General features: G+C 40.6%; 1 protein-coding gene across 2 annotated transcripts in view; it reads left to right on the top strand.

Annotated features, from left to right (window-relative positions):
- Window positions 1–21,921, top strand: part of LOC128663468 (DNA-directed DNA/RNA polymerase mu) — a 146,784-nt gene that overhangs the window by 102,765 nt on the left and 22,098 nt on the right. For both annotated transcript variants that reach the window (XM_053717812.1, XM_053717811.1), the window contains exons 11-12: window positions 3,679–3,957; window positions 17,946–18,026. In XM_053717812.1, the coding sequence (XP_053573787.1) occupies window positions 3,679–3,957; window positions 17,946–18,026 (360 nt within the window). The remainder of the gene's footprint in view (window positions 1–3,678; window positions 3,958–17,945; window positions 18,027–21,921) is intronic.

Raw genomic sequence — 21,921 nt, forward strand, 5'->3', positions numbered from 1 at the left:
AGTCCAGGCCCGAAATACCAGGCAATTCTCCTCTGAACAAGGAACATGACAACCCCAGACGATCGTTTCGGCCTCCTATGGGCCTCGTCAGTGAGGTGCAGCCACATTCCTCTAAGCACACTGGGCAAGGAGTCCACGTCTGGTTTCCCCCATCACCCATAGGGAGACTTCCCCAGGGTCATAATAATTTGCATACAAAGAGAGAAGCGCTCTACCAGGAACGAACAACAGCTCAGTGGCTTGTTCTATGGCGATTTACCACCCGGAAGCAGCCTCTTTTAGACCAGTGTGCTTTTCACAGAAGAAAACTTTCCTGAAGTATATCAGTCTGATCCCGCCAAGTAAGGTCAGTCCAGGCCCGAAATACCAGGCAATTCTCCTCTGAACAAGGAACATGACAACCCCAGACGATCGTTTCGGCCTCCTATGGGCCTCGTCAGTGAGGTGCAGCCACATTCCTCTAAGCACACTGTGCAAGGAGTCCACGTCTGGTTTCCCCCATCACCCATAGGGAGACTTCCCCAGGGTCATAATAATTTGCATACAAAGAGAGAAGCGCTCTACCAGGAACGAACAACAGCTCAGTGGCTTGTTCTATGGCGATTTACCACCCGGAAGCAGCCTCTTTTAGACCAGTGTGCTTTTCACAGAAGAAAACTTTCCTGAAGTATATCAGTCTGATCCCGCCAAGTAAGGTCAGTCCAGGCCCGAAATACCAGGCAATTCTCCTCTGAACAAGGAACATGACAACCCCAGACGATCGTTTCGGCCTCCTATGGGCCTCGTCAGTGAGGTGCAGCCACATTCCTCTAAGCACACTGGGCAAGGAGTCCACGTCTGGTTTCCCCCATCACCCATAGGGAGACTTCCCCAGGGTCATAATAATTTGCATACAAAGAGAGAAGCGCTCTACCAGGAACGAACAACAGCTCAGTGGCTTGTTCTATGGCGATTTACCACCCGGAAGCAGCCTCTTTTAGACCAGTGTGCTTTTCACAGAAGAAAACTTTCCTGAAGTATATCAGTCTGATCCCGCCAAGTAAGGTCAGTCCAGGCCCGAAATACCAGGCAATTCTCCTCTGAACAAGGAACATGACAACCCCAGACGATCGTTTCGGCCTCCTATGGGCCTCGTCAGTGAGGTGCAGCCACATTCCTCTAAGCACACTGGGCAAGGAGTCCACGTCTGGTTTCCCCCATCACCCATAGGGAGACTTCCCCAGGGTCATAATAATTTGCATACAAAGAGAGAAGCGCTCTACCAGGAACGAACAACAGCTCAGTGGCTTGTTCTATGGCGATTTACCACCCGGAAGCAGCCTCATTTTAAGGCAGGTATTTTTTAACTTTAAACTACAGTAACCACTGCACCCTATGGTTTCTCCTTTTTCTGCTTGTCTTCGGTCGAATGACTGGATATGGCAGTTAGGGGAGGAGCTATATAGCAGCTCTGCTGTGGGTGATCCTCTTGCAACTTCCTGTTGGGAAGGAGAATATCCCACAAGTAATGGATGATCCGTGGACTGGATACACCACAAGAGAAATAAATTTATCAGGTAAGCATAAATTATGTTTTTTCAATGGGTAGATTAAATGTCTCCAAAAAACAATCTCTAACAAACTAACACACCCATTCCCTATTTAAACCCTAAACGTGCTCAAACATCCGGTTCAGCCAAACCAATGCGGTCCAGCTACGTAACTAATGTCGTACTTCTAATCATTAAGTCTAAGCACATGGCTAATTAACATAGCCACTCCTCCTGTGACGAACATCAAGCTACGTCACCATTGATTCTATTAGCTGCAGCATGGATACACAACGGACTGACTGATCACCAGATAATCCAATTTAAAAACACACTATTATTAATATATTAAAAATATATAGATATCCCACTAGTATATTGCAGATATTGCTAATATGAACTTTTAGCAGTATATTAGACTTAGTAGTACCTGAATTCTTTCGTGCCTATTACAGTATGGTAGAAACTTATATAGGCGGAATACACACTCATTAGTTGAGCCCCCAAAAAGTTATATGTCAAAGATAGAAGTATAGCCATCATTATCCATTCCAGAGGTGATGGTCTAGTATCCTTGTATTGCCAGATAAGACCTAGATCGTCCAATCATAGCCAAGTCTAGCTATAAGAACACTGGGCATTCAAACCTCTGGGGGTAACAGTATCCAGTCGATAAATCCATGAAGCCTTAACCTATCTCCACCTCTATTCAGTGGTGGCACGTGATCAATTATCATAGTCCGTAGACTAGTGGCAGTATGTCCTGCTTGCATAAAATGCCTAGCCACAGGTTGGTCCGATTCTTGCTTGTCAATGGCAACTCTTATGGCATGGCGATGATTAGCCATCCTCTCCCTGAATGTGGTTGAGGTCTTTCCCACATAAACCAGAGAACAGGGACATGTCAGGATATAGATTACAAAACTATTCCTGCACGTCAATCTTCTTCCCGTCCGGGGATGGTGGAATTGTGATCCAGTCAGCATGCTGTTGCATGTGGTACAGTCTCCACATTTGAAGCAACCCAATTTCTTTTTAGCATCCATCCAAGTGCCTTTTTGGTAGCATTTTACTGGGTCATTATGTACCAAGATGTCCTTTAAGTTGGAAGCCTTCCTATATACCACTTGTGGTGTATTTGTTTGTATAAAAGGAAGAGATTTATAGGACGTCACAATATCCCTGTTCTTTTGTACGGATTCCTCAAGTACCTTGTGCAGGGGGGTAAATGTGGTGATTAAATTTATATTATTGATGTTATCTTTCCCATTCTTCATTTTGTGTAAGAGTGCCCTTTAATCGTATTGTGACAATTTCTCTTGTGATTTATCAATGTCTACAGTTCTATAGCCTCTCTCCTTCAGTTTCATCTTCATTTTATTTTCTTGGGTAGCTCTAGTCTCAATGAGTGTGTTATTACGTGCTACTCGCATGAGCTGTGAGGAGATCACACTCCTCTTCTGATGTTTAGGATGGAAGCTAGGGGATAAGAGTAGGTAGTTCTTATCTGTCGTTTTGGGATATAATGATGTAACAAACCTGAAACCATTCCCAACAGAGTGTTTGGAAATATTCAGATCCAAAAAAAGGTATAGAGTCTATACTAAACTCATATTTAAAATGTATTGGTGATTCCAATTTATTAAGATTATCAATCCAACTATTCAATGAGTCTATCGAACCCCTCCATACCAAGAACACATCGTCTATGTATCTAACATAAAATTTTATGCCAAAAACAGACAAGGTCCTCATCATAAATGTTTCGTACCAAAGCATGTAAAGGTTGGCATATGCGGGAGCCATACTTGAACCCATAGCAGTCCCTGCTATTTGTAGAAAGAACTCTTTTTCGAATTTAAAATGATTCTTTTCCAAACAAAAGGTTAACAATAACAACATTTAAACGATAACAATTCTGGAGTAGACAGTTCTCAGCATGTCTGCTCCCTTATGTAACTATAGCCAGAGGCTACATTGAGAATTGTTAGTGATCATTTAGCAAGAAAACAAGTAGTTTTCTGTTTTTGTTCTTTAACACAATCTGATTTTCTGTATGTTTAATTTGATATCTCTAAGGTTTACTGAGCTGGAAACTAAATAAACCTTAATAGCTAAACTAGATATATCTCTCTGTTTCACTCTTCAGAATTTCCTATTGTATCACCAAATGAAGAAGCGGTCACTGAACTCACACACCTTGTCTAGTACAATGGATGGCCATGAAACCTGTTATGCCATATTTGCTCTTCCAGTTGGTTTTGCCAAGGAAGATCTTGAGGATATTACCTATAAGGGAACTGAAAAAGATCTGGTAAATACGCAAACTGACCAAGTCCCAAAAAGATGGAGAGCCGTCCGTGTGGATTTAGTGATTACTCCATACGTTGAGTATCCATATGCCCTTTTAGGATGGACAGGGTCAAAGGTGAGTGATCTCTAAAGTTTTGCTTAAAGTGATAGTAAATCCAAGCGTTAAACAAACGTTAGGATTTACCATCACTAAAAAGGGGAGTTTAAGTGATCAGATTTAAAATAAAAAGGGTACTAAACTCACCCTTCCTGTGCCGTTGCACAGCGGTAAACTCAGGGGCTCCGGCTGCCCATGGCACATCGATCTCCTTAAATAAGGTGACGTTTGCACCTCTGAACCAATAGCCGTGCATGTCAAATGTTTTCTGTATGCATGCATATTGGTTCAGAGGTGCAAACGGCACCTCATTGGTAGAAGACCAATGTGCCGTGGGCGGCCATAGCCCCTAAGTTTAGCGCTGTGCAACGGCACAGAAAGGGGGAGCTTAGCACCCTTTTTTTAAGATGTGATCACTTAAACTCCCCTTGATTTTTAGTGATGGTAAATCCTAGCGTTTAACGCTTGGATTTACCATCACTGTAAGGGATATTGTACTCAAATGTTTTCTATCCTCAATATAAAGAGAGGAATTTAAATATGATAAAATTTGTTTTTTATTCCTGAATGTTTTAGGTAAATGCTGCTTAAATTTCATTTTTAGAGCCACTAGTCAAATTAAAGTTTCATGATTCAGCTAAATGGACCCATGTATGAAACGCCATGCGAACAAGGTTCTCAACTTTAGCACATGTCCACATGGCTTTGAGGCCTGCCGCGCAAGAGAAGGGCCTGTCAATTACCCTGGTCGAGTGTGTTTGGGGTGATTTTTCCACCAACTCAGAGGTGGCAGAGATTGTAAGAAATAAAAAGAGAGAAGTGCTGAACCTGGGAATGAACAATAGCATAATAGCTTGTTCTATGGCTAGTTACCACCCAAGCAGCAGCGTGTCTTTGCTTAATATGTGTCTTTCACAGAGAAGAACTTCCCTGTAGTATATCAGTCTAAACCTGACTTAACAGTTCAGTCCAGTCCCAAAATACCAGACGATCCCTCTCTGAACGAGAGAAATGGCAAAACCCCAGACATTAGTTTTGGGCTAGTGTGGGCCTAGTCAGTGAGGTGCAACCATATCCCTCTGGGCACACTGAGAAAATGGGTCCCGTCTATTTTCCCGCATCACACTTAGGGAGTCTTCCCTCAGGATCATAATTTGCATAAATAAAGAGAGCAGTGCTTCCTCTTACATTGCTGATTACATGACTGCTGCTTCATACATTGCGGGAAGCAGGCTTATGTGTTAGGAGCCTTTGGATAGCGCTCTATCAAACCAATACTGGCCAGTAGTCTTGTTATCCTGGCATCAAGTTTAGTGATTAAGAAATATCTTTGGAGCAGTAGCATTTGGACCCAGGAGGAGGATGACAGTGCACAAGGAAAATTACTAGGTAACTGAATACCAGAAAATGACCGGATGGGTCAAGACAAAGTCGGCAAGCCAGGGGTCAAACCAGACAGGAAGTTGGAAGGCAGAATCAAAGTCCAAAAACTTACGGCTACATTACGAGTTTTGCGGTAAGAGCGTCTCGGTACTAACTTGCAAGTTATTTCCACCGCTCACCTCCCTATAGCGCTGCTATTACAGGTTTTCATAAACTGGGCGTTAGCAGGCAATATGTGAGCGTTGAGCAAAATTGAGCTCCATACCGCACTCAAATACCAGCGCTGCTTTGAGCTGATATTACGTGCTCGTGCACGATTTCCCCATAGACATCAATGGGGATAGCTGGCTAAAAAAAAGCCTAACACCTGCAATAAAGGAGCGTAAAGCTCCATAACGCAGCCCCATTGATTCCTATGGGGAAAGAAAATTTATGTTTACACCTAACACCCAAACATAAACCCAGAGTCTAAACACCCCTAATCTGCCGCCCCCGACATTGCCGCCACCTACATTATACTTATTAACCCCTAATCTTTCGCCCCAATGTCGTCGCTACCTACCTACACTTATTAACCCCTAATCTGCCGCCCCAATGTTGTCGCTACCTACCTACACTTATTAACCCCTAATCTTCCGCCCCCAACATCGCGCCACTATACTAAAGGTATTAACCCCTAAACCTAACCCTAAGTCTAACCCTAACACCCCTAACTTTAATATAATTAAAATAAATCTAATTAAAAATTCCTATCATTAACTAAATAATTTCTATTTAAAACTAAATACTTACCTATAAAATAAACTCTAAGCTAGCTACAATATAACTAATAATTACATTGTAGCTATCTTAGGTTTTATTTCACAGCTAAGTTTGTATTTATTTTAACTAGGTAGACTAGCTAGTAAATAGTTAACTATTTACTAACTATCTAGTTAAAATAAATACAAATTTACCTGTAAAATAAAACCTAACCGGTCTTACACTAACACCTAACCTTACTCTACAATTAAATAAATTACATTAATTAAATACAATTAACTAAATTACAAAAAAAACCCACTAAATTACACAAAATAAAAAAGAAATGATCAAATATTTAAACTAATTACACCTAATCTAATAGCCCTATCAAAATAAAAAAGCCCCCCCCCCAAAATAAACCCCCCCTAGCCTACAATAAACTACCAATGGCCCTTAAAAGGGCCTTTTGTGGGGCATTGCCCCAAAGAAATCGGCTCTTTTACCTGTAAAAAAAAATACAAACAACCCACCCAACAGTAAAACCCACCACCCACACAACCAACCCCCCAAATAAAATCCTATCTAAAAAACCTAAGCTCCCCATTGCCCTGAAAAGGGCATTTGGATGGGCATTGCCCTTTAAAGGGCATTTAGCTCTTTTTCTGCCCAAACTATAAAAATTAAACCCACCCAATAAACCCTTAAAAAAAACCTAACACTAACCCCCGAAGATCCACTTACAGTTTTTGAAGATCGGACATCCATCCTCAACGAAGCGGCAGAAGACCTCAGCGAAGCCGGCAGAAGTCTTCATCTAAGCGGGCCGAAGTCTTCATCCAGACGGCATCTTCTATCTTCATCCATCCAGCGCGGAGCGCCTCCATCTTCAGGACATCTGGCGCAGAGCATCCTCTTCTTTCCACGGCTAACGAAGAATGAAGGTTCCTTTAAGGGAGACGTCATCCAAGATGGCATCACTTGAATTCAGATTGGCTGATAGAATTCTATCAGCCAATCGGCATTAAAGGTGAAAAAATCCTATTGGCTGATGCAATCAGCCAATAGGATTGAGCTCGCATTCTATTGGCTGCTCCGCACCGGATGTCTTGAAGATGGAGCTGCTCCGCGCTGGATGGATGAAGATAGATGCCGTCTGGATGAAGACTTCTGCCGGCTTTGTTGAGGATGGATGTCCGGTCTTCAAAAACTGTCCGGGGGTTAGTGTTAGGTTTTTTTAAGGTTTTTTTTGGGTGGGTTTTATTTTTAGATTAGGGTTTGGGCAGAAAAAGATCTAAATGCCCATCCAAATGCCCTTTTCAGAGCAATGGGGAGCTTAGTTTTTTTTTTTTAGATAGGATTTTATTTGTGGGGTTAGTTGTGTGGGTGGTGGGTTTTACTGTTGGGGGTTGTTTTGTTTTTTGTTTTTTAAAGGTAAAAGAGCTGATTTCTTTGGGGCAATGCCCCGCAAAAGGCCCTTTTAAGGGCCATTGGTAATTTATTGTAGGCTAGGTTTTTTTTATTTGGGGGGGGGGGCTTTTTTTATTTTGATAGGGCTATTAGATTAGGTGTAATTAGTTTAAATATTTGATCATTTCTTTTTTATTTTGTGCAATTTAGTGTTTGTTTTTGTAATTTAGTTAATTTGTATTTAATGTAATTGATTTAATTGTAGTGTAAGGTTAGGTGTTAATGTAAGACAGGTTAGGTTTTATTTTACAGGTAAATTTGTATTTATTTTAACGAGGTAGTTATTAAATAGTTAATAGCTATTTACTAACTAGTCTACCTAGTTAAAATAAATGCAAACTTGCTTGTGAAATAAAAATAAATCCTAAGCTAGCTACAATGTAACTATTAGTTATATTGTAGCTATATTATATTATATATTTAGTTTTAAATAGGATTAATTTATTTAATTATAGTAATTTTATTTAGATTGTAGCTAGCTTAGGGTTTATTTTATAAGTAAGTATTTACTGTAGTTTTAAATAGGAATTATTTAGTTAATGATAGTAATATTTATTTAGATTTATTTTAATTATATTAAAAATAGGGGTGTTAGGGTTAGACTTAGGGTTAGGTTTAGGGGTTAATAACTTTAGTATAGTCGCGGAGATTTTGGGGGCAGCAGATTAGGGGTTAATAACAGTAATGTAGGTTGCGGCGATGTTAGGGACAGCAGATTAGGGGTTATTAATATTGAACTAGTGTTTACAATGCGGGAGTGCAGCGGTTTAGGGGTTAATATGTTTGTTCTAGTGGCGGCAATGTCGGGAGCGGCAGATTAGGGGTTAATAATTTTATTTTAATGTTTGCGATGCGGGAGGGCCTCAGTTTAGGGGTTAATAGGTTTATGGGTATTAGTGTACTTTTTAGCACTTTAGTTATGAGTTTTATGTTACAGCGTTGTAACATAAAAGACATAACTACTGACTTTCAGTTTACGGTATGGATCTTGACAGTATAGGCTGTACCGCTCACTTTTTGGCCGAACAGGCAAACTTGTAATACCGGCGTTGTGGAAGTCCCATTGAAAAAGCACTTTTTAAAAGCTGCGGTTGTTAAGTTGCATTACGGCCAAAAAAGTGTGCGGTACACCTATACCTGCAAGACTCGTAATAGCAGCGGTAATGAAAAAAAGCTCATACCGCAAAACTCGTAATCTAGCTGTTAGTCAGGAAGTTTCAAGGTCAAAACCAATCGGGCACAATTTAAATCAGCATTCAGAAGAATGGTCAAGGAAGATCTGAGTAACAAGCCAAAAGTCGTAATTCAAAACAGCAAAGATGAACACACATGAGAAAACTCAATACTAGGGCAATGAGACAGAGAGGCCCATTTATCAAGCTCCGCATGGAGCTTGTGGGCCCGTGTTTCTGGTGAGTCTTCAAAATCGCTAGAAACAGCAGTTATGAAGCAGCGGTCTAAAGACCGCTGCTCCATAACCCTGTCCGCCTGCTCTGAGCAGGCGGACAGGAATCACCGCAATTCAACCCGATCGAATACGATCGGGTTGATTGACACCTCCCTGCTGGCAGCCGATTGGCCGCGAGTCTGCAGGGGGCAGCGTTGCACCAGCAGCTCTGGCGCTTAATCATAGACTAGTTACAATGCTATCTCCCATACTATTTATAGGCAAGCTTAATTGATAAGTTTTAACCACTTATATACAAGTTTAAAAGCAATGGCAATAAATCAAATAACATGCACATTGGACCTTAATATGTGACTTTAAATCGATATTGCAAGATCGCATATATAATCCTAAAATGCTAATTTAGCACATACTAAATACTAGTAGTAATTCTTTCATGGATTTAAAGGCGAGTTAGGCTGACTATCCAGTTCCATTTTGGTAAGCCTATCCTACTCATCATCATCATCAGCCCATCCATTAAACAAGTGTATACACATTTTGCTTTATGATTTTTCATTTCTTAGCTTTTGATTATTTTGGACAAAGCATTAGTTGTCAATCAAATAGTTAATGTCACATTCTTTATTCATTCCTAAAGGGTAACGGGTTCTCAATTTTAAAGTCCAAAATAGTTCCTTTTTCTCTAAGATTTTATGCTTATTGCCTCCTCTAGGAGGCACTACCACTATATCTATAATCTGTATAGACATATTTGCTACGTTGGTAAAATGCAGGCTATTAAAGTGATTGGCTACTGTGAATACTTTGGGGCCTATCTATCAAGCTCCGTATGGAGCTTGATGCCCCGTGTTTCTGGCGAGCCTCCACAAAGACCGCTGCTCCATAACCTGTCCGCCTGCTCGGAGCAGGCGGACAGACATCGCCGGAATTCAACCCGATCGAGTATGATCGGGTTGATTGACACCCCCTGCTGGCGGCCCATTGGCCGCGAGTCTGCAGGGGGCGGCGTTGCACCAGCAGCTCTTGTGAGCTGCTGGTGCAATGCTGAATACGGCGAGCGTATTGCTCTCCGTATTCAGCGAGGAATTTCAACATACTGAAAGTTACAAAATGTACAGGTAAGAAGGTAAACATGTGAGCCACTGATGCCCTAAAAATTGAGCATGGCACTGACATTTTGGGGTCATAAAGCCGCTTAAATTAAATATAAATCAATTACAAATAAAAAAAAATAAAAAATATTCTACTTTTATGTCTGCATATAATGTTTAATAAATAAAATCTATGTGTCAAAGTGATGAGTGACAAATAGGGTACAGGGTATCTAGGTAGCACAACAAGCGTATGAAGCTGGCACTGTTGATGCTTTGAAATATGTTTGCTTAGATAGTACATCAGGAGTATGTAAAACAGGATGCCCAGATGACCTAAAATGCCTGCACTGTGGCAGATTGACAAATCTCTTAACTGATAGGTTTCCAGGTTGCAAATCAAGGTTATGTGTAATATTTTGTGCTTAGCATGACAGGCGTATGGAATAGAAGTTGAGGAATTGCTGGGGATGTTGTAAATAATAAAAAAAAAAGTACAGTTTGCTTATCTTCATATTTATGAGTGTGTGTCTATATTATTTATTTATTTATTTATATATATATATATATATATATATATATATATATATATATATATATATATATATATAATATATATGTGTGTGTGTGCTTTTGGGTGCACATCTTAATGAAATAGGTTACGCACGCCTTTGTTATAGGAATAGATTTATAGGTATATACAGATACGGTGTGTGTATATGTATATATATATATATATATATATATATATATAAAAATTTGTATTTAAGATTAAATAGAACATATTCTAGAGAGCAACCAATTACTGTAGGGAATATAGCAGTGTTAAGTCTGGAATCTCCACTTCCACTTTTAACACGAATTGGAAAGCCCACACTTTTTTAGGGTTACAGTAACAAGGGGCACAATAACTAATTAAAGTGTCCAACTTTTTTTTTTGCTACATATAATTTAAACATTGTTAAAGTGTTTAATGCCCCTTTAATTCTGCAATGTCTGGTGTTTTCAGATGTAATGCAAAGTGTGCACAATATTGTAGATAAATAATACTATTGCAGATAAAACAAATGTATATATGAAACATTTGTAGAATGGTTTTATATGTCTAATATCTAATAAACATTTCTCTTGTTAAGTGTATCCAGTCCACGGATCATCCATTACTTATGGGATATTCTCCTTCCCAACAGGAAGTTGCAAGAGGATCACCCACAGCAGAGCTGCTATATAGCTCCTCCCCTAACTGTCATATCCAGTCATTCTCTTGCAAGCCTCAACCAAGATGGAGGTCGTAAGAGGAGTGTGGTGTTTTATACTTAGTTTATTCTTCAATCAAAAGTTTGTTATTTTTAAATGGTGCCGGAGTGTACTGTTTATCTCAGGCAGTATTTAGAAGAAGAATCTGCCTGCGTTTTCTATGGTCTTAGCAGAAGTAACTAAGATCCATGGCTGTTCTCACATATTCTGAGGAGTGAGGTAACTTCAGAGAGGGAATGGCGTGCAGGTTTTCCTGCAATAAGGTATGTGCAGTTAATATTTTTCTAGGGATGGAATTTGCTAGAAAATGCTGCTGATACCGAACTAATGTAAGTAAAGCCTTAAATGCAGTGATAGCTACTGGTATCAGGCTTATTAATAGAGATGCATACTCTTATAAAAATGTAATATAAAACGTTTGCTGGCATGTTTAATCGTTTTTATATGTATTTGGTGATAAAACTTATTGGAACCTAGTTTTTTTCCACATGGCTGGCTTGAATTTGGCCTAGAAACAGTTTCCTTAGGCTTTCCACTGTTGTAATATGAGTGGGAGGGGCCTATTTTGCCAGTTTTTTGCACAGCAAAAATTACAGACACAGACATCCAGCTTCTTCCTGCATGATCCAGGACATCTCTGGAGGGCTCAAAAAGCTTCAAATTCTTTTTTGAGGGAGGTAAAAAGCCACAGTAGAGCTGTGGCAGTTGTTGTGACTGTTTGGAAGAAAAAAAAAAAAAAAAAAAAACGTTTTTGTCTTTTATTATTTTTTGGGTATTAAGGGGTTAATCATCCATTTGCAAGTGGGTGCAATGCTCTGCTAACTTGTTACATACACTGTAAAAATTTCGTTAGTGTAACTGCCTTTTTTCACTGTGATTTCAAATTTTGACAAAATTTGTGTTTCTTAAAGGTGCAGTAACGTTTTTTATATTGCTTGTAAACTTGTTTAAAGTGTTTGCCAAGCTTGCTAGTCTCATTGCTAGTCTGTTTAAACATGTCTGACACAGAGGAAACTACTTGTTCATTATGTTTGAAAGCCATGGTGGAGCCCCATAGGAGAATGTGTACTAAATGTATTGATTTCACCTTAAACAGTAAAGATCAGTCTTTAACTATAAAAGAAATATCACCAGAAGATTCTGACGAGGGGGAAGTTATGCCGACTAACTCTCCCCACGTGTCAGACCCTTCGCCTCCCGCTCAGGGGATGCACGCTAATATGGCGCCAATTACATCAGGGACGCCCATAGCGATTACCTTGCAGGACATGGCTGCAATCATGAATAATACCCTGTCAGAGGTATTATCCAGGTTGCCTGAATTAAGAGGCAAGCGCGATTGCTCTGGGGTTAGGAGAAATACAGAGCGCGCAGATGCTGTAAGGGCCATGTCTGATACTACGTCACAATATGCAGATCATGAGGACGGAGAGCTTCAGTCTGTGGGTGACATCTCTGATTCGGGGAATCCTGATTCAGAGATTTCTAATTTTAAAATTAAGCTTGAGAACCTCTGTGTGTTGCTTGGGGAGGTATTAGCTGCTCTGAATGACTGTAACACAGTTGCAGTACCAGAGAAATTGTGTAGGCTGGATAAATACTATGCGGTACCGGTGTGTACTAATGTTTTTCCTATACCTAAAAGGCTTACAGAAATTATTAGCAAGGAGTGGGATAGACCGGGTGTGCCTTTTTCCCCACCTCCTATATTTAGAAAAATGTTTCCAATAGACGCCACTACACGGGACTTATGGCAGACGGTCCCTAAGGTGGAGGGAGCAGTTTCTACTTTAGCAAAGCGTACTACTATCCCGGTTGAGGACAGTTGTGCTTTTTCAGATCCAATGGATAAAAAATTGGAGGGTTACCTTAAGAAAATGTTTATTCAACAAGGTTTTATTTTACAGCCCCTTGCATGCATTGCGCCTGTCACAGCCGCGGCGGCATTCTGGTTTGAGGCCCTGGAAGAGGCCATCCATACAGCTCCATTGACTGAAATTATTGACAAGCTTAGAACACTTAAGCTAGCTAACTCATTTGTTTCTGATGCCATTGTTCATTTGACTAAACTAATGGCTTAAATCCTGGTCAGCTGACGTGACTTCGAAGTCTAAATTACTCAACATTCCTTTCAAGGGGCAGACCTTATTCGGGCCTGGTTTGAAGGAAATTATTGCTGACATTACTGGAGGTAAGGGTCACACCCTTCCTCAGGACAGGGCCAAAGCAAAGGCCAAACAGTCTAATTTTCGTGCCTTTCGAAATTTCAAGGCAAGTGCAGCATCAACTTCCTCCGCTTCAAAACAAGAGGGAACTTTTGCTCAATCTAAGCAGGCCTGGAAACCTAACCAGTCCTGGAACAAAGGCAAGCAGACCAGAAAGCCTGCTGCTGCCTCTAAGACAGCATGAAGGAACTGCCCCCTATCTGGCGATGGATCTAGTAGGGGGCAGACTTTCTCTCTTCGCCCAGGCGTGGGCAAGAGATGTTCAGGATCCCTGGGCGTTGGAGATCATATCTCAGGGATATCTTCTGGACTTCAAAGCTTCCCCTCCACAAGGGAGATTTCATCTTTCAAGGCTATCTGCAAATCAGATAAAGAAAGAGGCATTCCTACGCTGTGTGCAAGACCTCCTAGTTATGGGAGTGATCCATCCAGTTCCGCGGACGGAACAAGGACAGGGTTTTTATTCAAATCTGTTTGTGGTTCCCAAAAAAGAGGGAACCTTCAGACCAATTTTGGATCTAAAGATCTTAAACAAATTCCTCAGAGTTCCATCTTTCAAAATGGAAACTATTCGGACCATCCTACCCATGATCCAAGAAGGTCAGTACATGACCACAGTGGACTTAAAGGATGCCTACCTTCACATACCGATTCACAAAGATCATCATCGGTTTCTAAGGTTTGCCTTTCTAGACAGGCATTACCAATTTGTAGCTCTTCCCTTCGGGTTGGCTACAGCCCCGAGAATCTTTACAAAGGTTCTGGGCTCACTTCTGGCGGTTCTAAGACCGCGAGGCATAGCGGTGGCTCCGTGTCTAGACGACATCCTGATACAGGCGTCAAGCTTTCAAGTTGCCAAGTCTCATACAGAGATAGTTCTGACATTTCTGAGGTCGCACGGGTGGAAAGTGAACGAGGAAAAGAGTTCTCTATCCCCACTCACAAGAGTCTCCTTCTTAGGGACTCTTATAGATTCTGTAGAAATGAAAATTAACCTGACGGAGTCCAGGTTATCAAAACTTCTAAATGCTTGCCGTGTTCTTCACTCCATTCCGCGCCCTTCGGTAGCTCAGTGTATGGAGGTAATCGGCTTAATGGTAGCGGCAATGGACATAGTGCCATTTGCGCGCCTTCATCTCAGACCGCTGCAATTATGCATGCTGAGTCAGTGGAATTGGGGTTACACAGATTTGTCCCCTTTGCTAAATCTGGATCAAGAGACCAGAGATTCTCTTCTCTGGTGGTTGTCTCGGGTACACCTGTCCAAGGGTATGACCTTTCGCAGGCCAGATTGGACAATTGTAACAACAGATGCCAGCCTTCTAGGTTGGGGTGCAGTCTGGAATTCCCTGAAGGCACAGGGATTGTGGACTCAGGAGGAGAAACTCCTTCCAATAAATATTCTGGAGTTAAGAGCGATATTCAGTGCTCTAAAAAAAATCTAATACGTGATAAAATCACAGTGGAGGAGTCGCAGAATGGTATACAATTCAGATGGTAGTTATTGATAACCCTTAAAGACAATTTAAAACTTAAACAAACTAATGTTATCTTATGAGGTGAAAAATATATCAATATAAGGTTATATAAATCCCTTTTGGAGTATACAGGAAAGAAAATATCTCTTTTTACAAATAAGTTGATAGCTGAGCGGCGGCTGCCTCCTCTCAACCGGATGATCCAGGCAAGAACTAGGAGAAATAAAAAACAGAGGGGCGCCTCATGTGTGGTGTAGTCTGCAACAGGTGTAAAACAAACAGAGAGCATTATATGTGCAGACCATTAAGGATGATACATAGAAATGTGATACATAGAAAGCACATTTCTATGTATCATCCTTAATGGTCTGCACATATAATGCTCTCTGTTTGTTTTACACCTGTTGCAGAACTACAGTATTGGAAGTATCCTTGAAAGGGTGAGCTGTCACACCCATCTAAATCTACAGCCTGCCCCTACCAGCACATGAGTGTGCTCGTGGAGTATGTGAGTACTCATTTGGCTATTCTGTTGCTTTTTCTTATGTCTTCAATCAGACGATATTCAATGCTCTTCTGGCTTGGCCTCAGTTAGCAACACTGAGGTTCATCAGATTTCAGTCGGACAACATCACGACTGTGGCTTACATCAACCATCAAGGGGGAACCAGGAGTTCCCTAGCGATGTTAGAAGTCTCAAATATAATTCGCTGGGCAGAGTACCACTCTTTCCACCTGTCAGCAATCCATATCCCAGGCGTGGAGAACTGGGAGGCGGATTTTCTAAGTCGTCAGACTTTCCATCCGGGGGAGCGGGAACTCCATCCGGAGGTGTTTGCTCAGTTGATTCATCGTTGGGGCAAACCAGAGTTGGATCTCATGACGTCTCGCCAGAACGCCAAGCTTCCTTGTTACGGATCCAGGTCCAGGGACCCAGAAGCGACGCTGATAGATGCTCTAGCAGCGCCTTGGTTCTTCAACCTGGCTTATGTGTTTCCACCGTTTCCTCTGCTCCCTCGACTGATTGCCAAAATCAAACAGGAGAGAGCATCAGTGATTCTGATAGCACCTGCGTGGCCACGCAGGACTTGGTATGCAGACCTAGTGGACATGTCATCCTTTCCACCATGGACTCTGCCTCTAAGACAGGACCTTCTGATACAAGGTCCTTTCAATCATCCAAATCTAATTTCTCTGAGACTGACTGCATGGAGATTGAACGCTTGATTCTATCAAAGCGTGGCTTCTCCGAGTCAGTCATTGATACTTTAATACAGGCACGAAAGCCTGTTACCAGGAAAATCTACCACAAGATATGGAGTAAATATCTTTATTGATGTGAATCCAAGAATTACTCATGGAGTAAGGTTAGGATTCCTAGAATATTGTCTTTTCTCCAAGAGGGCTTGGACAAAGGATTATCAGCTAGTTCCTTAAAGGGACAGATTTCTGCTCTGTCTATTCTTTTGCACAAGCGTCTGGCAGAGGTTCCAGACGTCCAGGCATTTTGCCAGGCTTTGGTTAGAATTAAGCCTGTGTTTAAACCTGTTGCTCCCCCGTGGAGCTTAAACTTGGTTCTTAAAATTCTTCAAGGAGTTCCGTTGGAACCCCTTCATTCCATTGATATTAAACTTTTATCTTGGAAAGTTCTGTTTTTGATGGCTATTTCCTCGGCTCGGAGAGTCTCTGAGCTATCTGCCTTACAATGTGATTCTCCTTATCTGATTTTTCATGCAGATAAGGTAGTCCTGCGTACCAAACCTGGGTTTTTACCTAAGGTGGTTTCTAACAAGAATATCAATCAAGAGATTGTTGTTCCATCATTGTGTCCTAATCGTTCTTCAAAGAAGGAACGTCTTTTACATAATCTGGACGTAGTCCGTGCCTTGAAGTTTTACTTACAAGCTACTAAAGATTTTCGTCAAACATCTACCCTGTTTGTCGTTTACTCTGGACAGAGGAGAGGTCAAAAAGCTTCGGCAACCTCTCTTTCCTTTTGGCTTCGGAGCATAATACGCCTAGCCTATGAGACTGCTGGACAGCAGCCCCCTGAAAGGATTACAGCTCATTCTACTAGAGCTGTGGCTTCCACCTGGGCCTTTAAAAATGAGGCCTCTGTTGAACAGATTTGCAAGGCCTCGACTTGGTCTTCGCTTCACACTTTTTACAAATTTTACAAATTTTACTTTTGCTTCTTCGGAGGCTGTTTTTGGGAGAAAGGTTCTTCAGGCAGTGGTTCCTTCCGCTTAATCCTGCCTTGTCCCTCCCATCATCCGTGTACTTTAGCTTTGGTATTGGTATCCCATAAGTAATGGATGATCCGTGGACTGGATACACTTAACAAGAGAAAACATAATTTATGCTTACCTGATAAATTTATTTCTCTTGTAGTGTATCCAGTCCACGGCCCGCCCTGTCCTTTTAAGGCAGGTCTAAATTTTAATTAAACTACAGTCACCACTGCACCCTATGGTTTCTCCTTTCTCTGTTTGTTTTCGGTCGAATGACTGGATATGACAGTTAGGGGAGGAGCTATATAGCAGCTCTGCTGTGGGTGATCCTCTTGCAACTTCCTGTTGGGAAGGAGAATATCCCATAAGTAATGGATGATCCGTGGACTGGATACACTACAAGAGAAATAAATTTATCAGGTAAGCATAAATTATGTTTTCTCCTGTGTTGCACTGCAATGTAACATACATAGAGAGTATAACCCTACCTCAGGTTTCTTCAGTTCCAGTCCTCACAACCCAATAACATTCTAGCTTTTCAAGATTACCTTGGATGATAACAGGTTAGGTAACAATAAATGCTGTTTATATCACCTGTACTTTATTTTACACATTCTAAAAATCCGGTTTCTGGTTCCTGAGGAAATTGAAGAAACCTGATCTATATAATGTGACTGCACATAGTATGTTTAGATACATGCTGCTTCTTTTTCTTACAGCACTTTGAGAGAGAACTGAGAAGATATGCTTATCACGAGAAAAAAATGTCTTTAAACAGCCATGGTCTTTATGATCAGAAGGTAAGATGATTACGGGAGAAGAGCTCTTGTCTCATACACTTAAAAGTCAGTTTATTTGAAGCTAAAATCACTTTGCAGAAATGGTAAAAAAAATAATACTTTTGATATGCTGGCTGAGCATCATGGGAAATATAGTTCCAAAACTTCTGGAGGTCCAAGTTTAATGATGTCTGCAATAATACATACATCGTAAGAAACATAACCGGTTTGTAATGTAATTATCAACATAAGACTAATAACATCGGCAGGAAAACTATATTAGAATATTTATAAGAACTGGATCGGAAATAGATTTTACTTAACATACTTGACATATCCTTTAATTGCTGGATAATCTCACCTCTGTAATACTAGTAGTTCATCACCACCGTCGCTCCCCCTTTATCTGCCGGACGGATGATGATTTGGCAATCAGAGACCAATGATTTGATTGCTAGGATCTCATCCGCTGTCAAGTTGTTCTTGTATTTAGATATTGGTATCCTGTTGGCTTCATCGCCAATCAGGGTGGAGAAGGTTTTAATACTGGGGTTGTGATTAATGGGGTCAAATTTACTGATCTTCCTGAACTGTGAATCTGTTCCAGGGCCACTGCAGTTGCTGAAGTATTCTTTTAACCTCAAATTGCGTTGAAACTTCTGCTGATCAATCCATGTCTCAAAAGGATTGCTGTGTTTAGTAGGTATGAAATTCAGTCCTTTATTCAGGAGTCTTATCTCCGGGTCTGACAGTTGACGGTAACTGATGTTGATGACTAAGTTGTTATCCTCTACTGCTTCCATTATTGGGGTAGGTGGGGGAATGGAGGTCTCCCTCTGACCACCCCTTTGTGGATGTGGCCGCCTCTTCCTCTCCCTCCTGACCGAGTGGTCACCCCTAAAAAATGCTGTTGTTGTCTAATACTTCTATACGCTGGTGACGGTATAGGTACCTGTGTGCTAGGTGATGTATCAGAATCGGTACCAGAGCTGGTGTCCACAGTTTGTTGATTCCTTCTAGTGTACTGTCTTGGACGTCTTTGTCTTCTAGGCATATAAGGTCTAGTGCCCCCTTCAACTATATACGGATTTGTCCCTATAGTCTTCAGTGACTGTAGCCAATTTTCCTATTTTTGAAGGATATAAGAGCCCCTTTATATTCAGTGATCTGTGTTTGTAATTGGTTCAGCCAATCTGTACTGGTATCCACCTCTAATTTGGGGTTGTTAATATTTTCATATTCCTGGATCTCAAGTTTAATTTTATCCAATTGTGATCTAATTTCTTCAGTGACCAATAATATCAGGTCTAAAGAACATTTATTTAAAATGGCGCCCCATTTTTTACAAAAATCAATGCTGCCTCTTCCAATAGTTGGTATGTTCCTATTACGGAATCCCTGAGGTATCAGTTTCTTGCTATAGTAATCTGATAGGTAGATACCATGAAGTTTTAAGTCTAATTCCTTTTTCTTTAGTTTGAGCAGAGTAAGAAAGATAGAGTTGTTAGACTCCTTACTGCAATATATCTCTTCTTCCTGTGCAAAAAGGATGCGTGCTGCATCACTATCTGTGAAGGTCAAAGGTTGTGTGTCCTCTATGTCAGAATTAGTATCCATAGGGATGCAAGACAAACAAATTCAGACCAGTGCAAGTGTGCTCAGTGACGTGATATAGTGTCCAATTATTTGGATATAAAAAGTCTTTAACAAGTGCTGTTGAGGAAATCCTCACTGATAGAGAGGCAATCTAGTATAAGTGGGTGCTGCAATGGTTAAAATATAAAGTTCAAAAAAGAGCACTCTCACCACAGTAACAGCTGCCAGGGTGCCAACGGTTGAATATAACTGGTAAAGGATGGCACTCACTGGACTTTCCAAAGTGTACTTTAATAGAACAAAGTGACGTTTCGGGGGGGACACTCCCCTTTCTCAGACAAGCAAACACAAGTGATAAAAATCCATTTAAACATTATAGGCCCCTCCCAGTGAAGTGAAAAATGTGCCAAAACCGTAGTCATGGCAAAAATCCAAAACAAGTAATGTCAATTTCTAAACAACAATAATACAAACAATCATAATGTCAGAGCATACCTCAGTATACAAATGATGCACTTCCCAAAAATACCCATGTGTAAATAATATGATCATAAATGGATTAATGTGACAATATATTTCTATATCTATAGTTATCCAGTATCCCTCAAGCTGACGTAGCAAAATTAAAGTAAAATATTATCTTTAATGTCCTCCTGAACCATACCTCCAGCTGGACGTCTGTCTGTCCCCAGCATACAGCCTCTCCGCATACAAGTGCTCAGGCTCATAGTGTGAGCTTCATAATTCAGAGACAAGGCTGAGAGGCCACACATTGATTACACAGAGATCATCTGCCCTCCTGTGGTATACATGATTACTACAGCTAAATACAGTATTAATGTAAAAAGCAAATCTCAAATGTATATTCTTAGCCCAATATATACATACATCAGATCAAACATATATCTATGTAAAAGCTGGCTATTTGACTCCTTATACACTTTTCTTTTAAGCACAAATCAAGATGCTAAGGTACTATCTACAATCAGCGCCCTACTGCTGTGATGTCTCTATAGAGCTAAACATAACCAGGATTATAAATGATCCATAAACTGAAATGGAATATTCATACAACCGGGGTCACATAATAATTAGTAAACATTACTACTGTTGATAAAGATCATAGCACTAACCTAGACATATATACCCTTACCAACAGTAGTAGCTATCATATATATCCCTCTCAGGTCAATGTTAAAGTCTAGGGAAAATATCATTAAATCCTCTGTACATTTCTTAAAGGGGTAGGGAAATTAAATACAGATGTACTTGTATGAGTCAAAGATAAATGTTACAGTCCCATGTGGGTTTTGTAGGGATTATATAGACTGAGAGGATAAAAAAGGATAAAAAGTATCCTACATTACTCTATTAATCTCTTAAAGGGATTAAGAAGTCCCCGAGATAAAAAGAACTGGATCCAAAGTTCATGCTAGATTACAAGGATTAGTGACTCTCATATGGTATGAAATGTGAGACTCTCATTGATACATTTTCTTCTAATCAAAAACTCTTTATAGGAAACAGTGCCAGTCCAGACTGACGTTCAATCCATTTGGGCGTACTGTGTTCAAGGTGAAGATCCACTTGGACTTAATTTGAACCTCAGTTCCTGCACTGTGTGTCCCTTGGTGACAAAATGGTGGGCCACAGGTTGGTCACTTTTCCCATTTTTGATTGCAGCTCTAATTGAGGACCTGTGATTGGCCATACGTGTACGGGCGTCATCACCCTTCTTTCCAAAATAAAAAAGGCCACACGGGCAATTAATCATGTATACCACAAATGGGGTGGTACATGTTAAATTATGTTGTATTGAAATTTACGATTAGTCTCTGGATGATGGAAGGTAGAGCCCGGGATCATGGCATTGCATGTTGTACAGCTAATACACTGAAAACACCCTCTTTTAGTGCCCTTCAACCATGTTGATTTCATGTAACAATGTTTGGGATCTGTCAAAACCAATTGGTCCCTCAGGTTCCGATTTCTCCTAAATCCCACCCTGGGACTGTCCCAATCATGGAATGATAAATGCGGGTCACTTTGGATGCTGTGCCAATATTTTCTAATACTGTGTCCAATGTTCTTGGTGTCAGGATAGTACTTTGTGACAAACATTATCCGATTGCGGGAATCCTTCTCTTCCACCCCATTTGTAACCTCTGGCAATGAATCTTGCTGCCATGTCCTGTAGTTGTTGGTTTCTTTTCAATGTATCACTGTTATTACGATTGACCCTAGCCATTTGGCCCTGTGGTGTATGTGTGTATATATATATATATATATATATATATATATATACATACATATACATACA

This window comes from Bombina bombina, chromosome 6 (assembly GCF_027579735.1).
Source record: "Bombina bombina isolate aBomBom1 chromosome 6, aBomBom1.pri, whole genome shotgun sequence".
In the NCBI taxonomy this organism is placed as follows: Eukaryota; Metazoa; Chordata; class Amphibia; order Anura; family Bombinatoridae; genus Bombina; species Bombina bombina.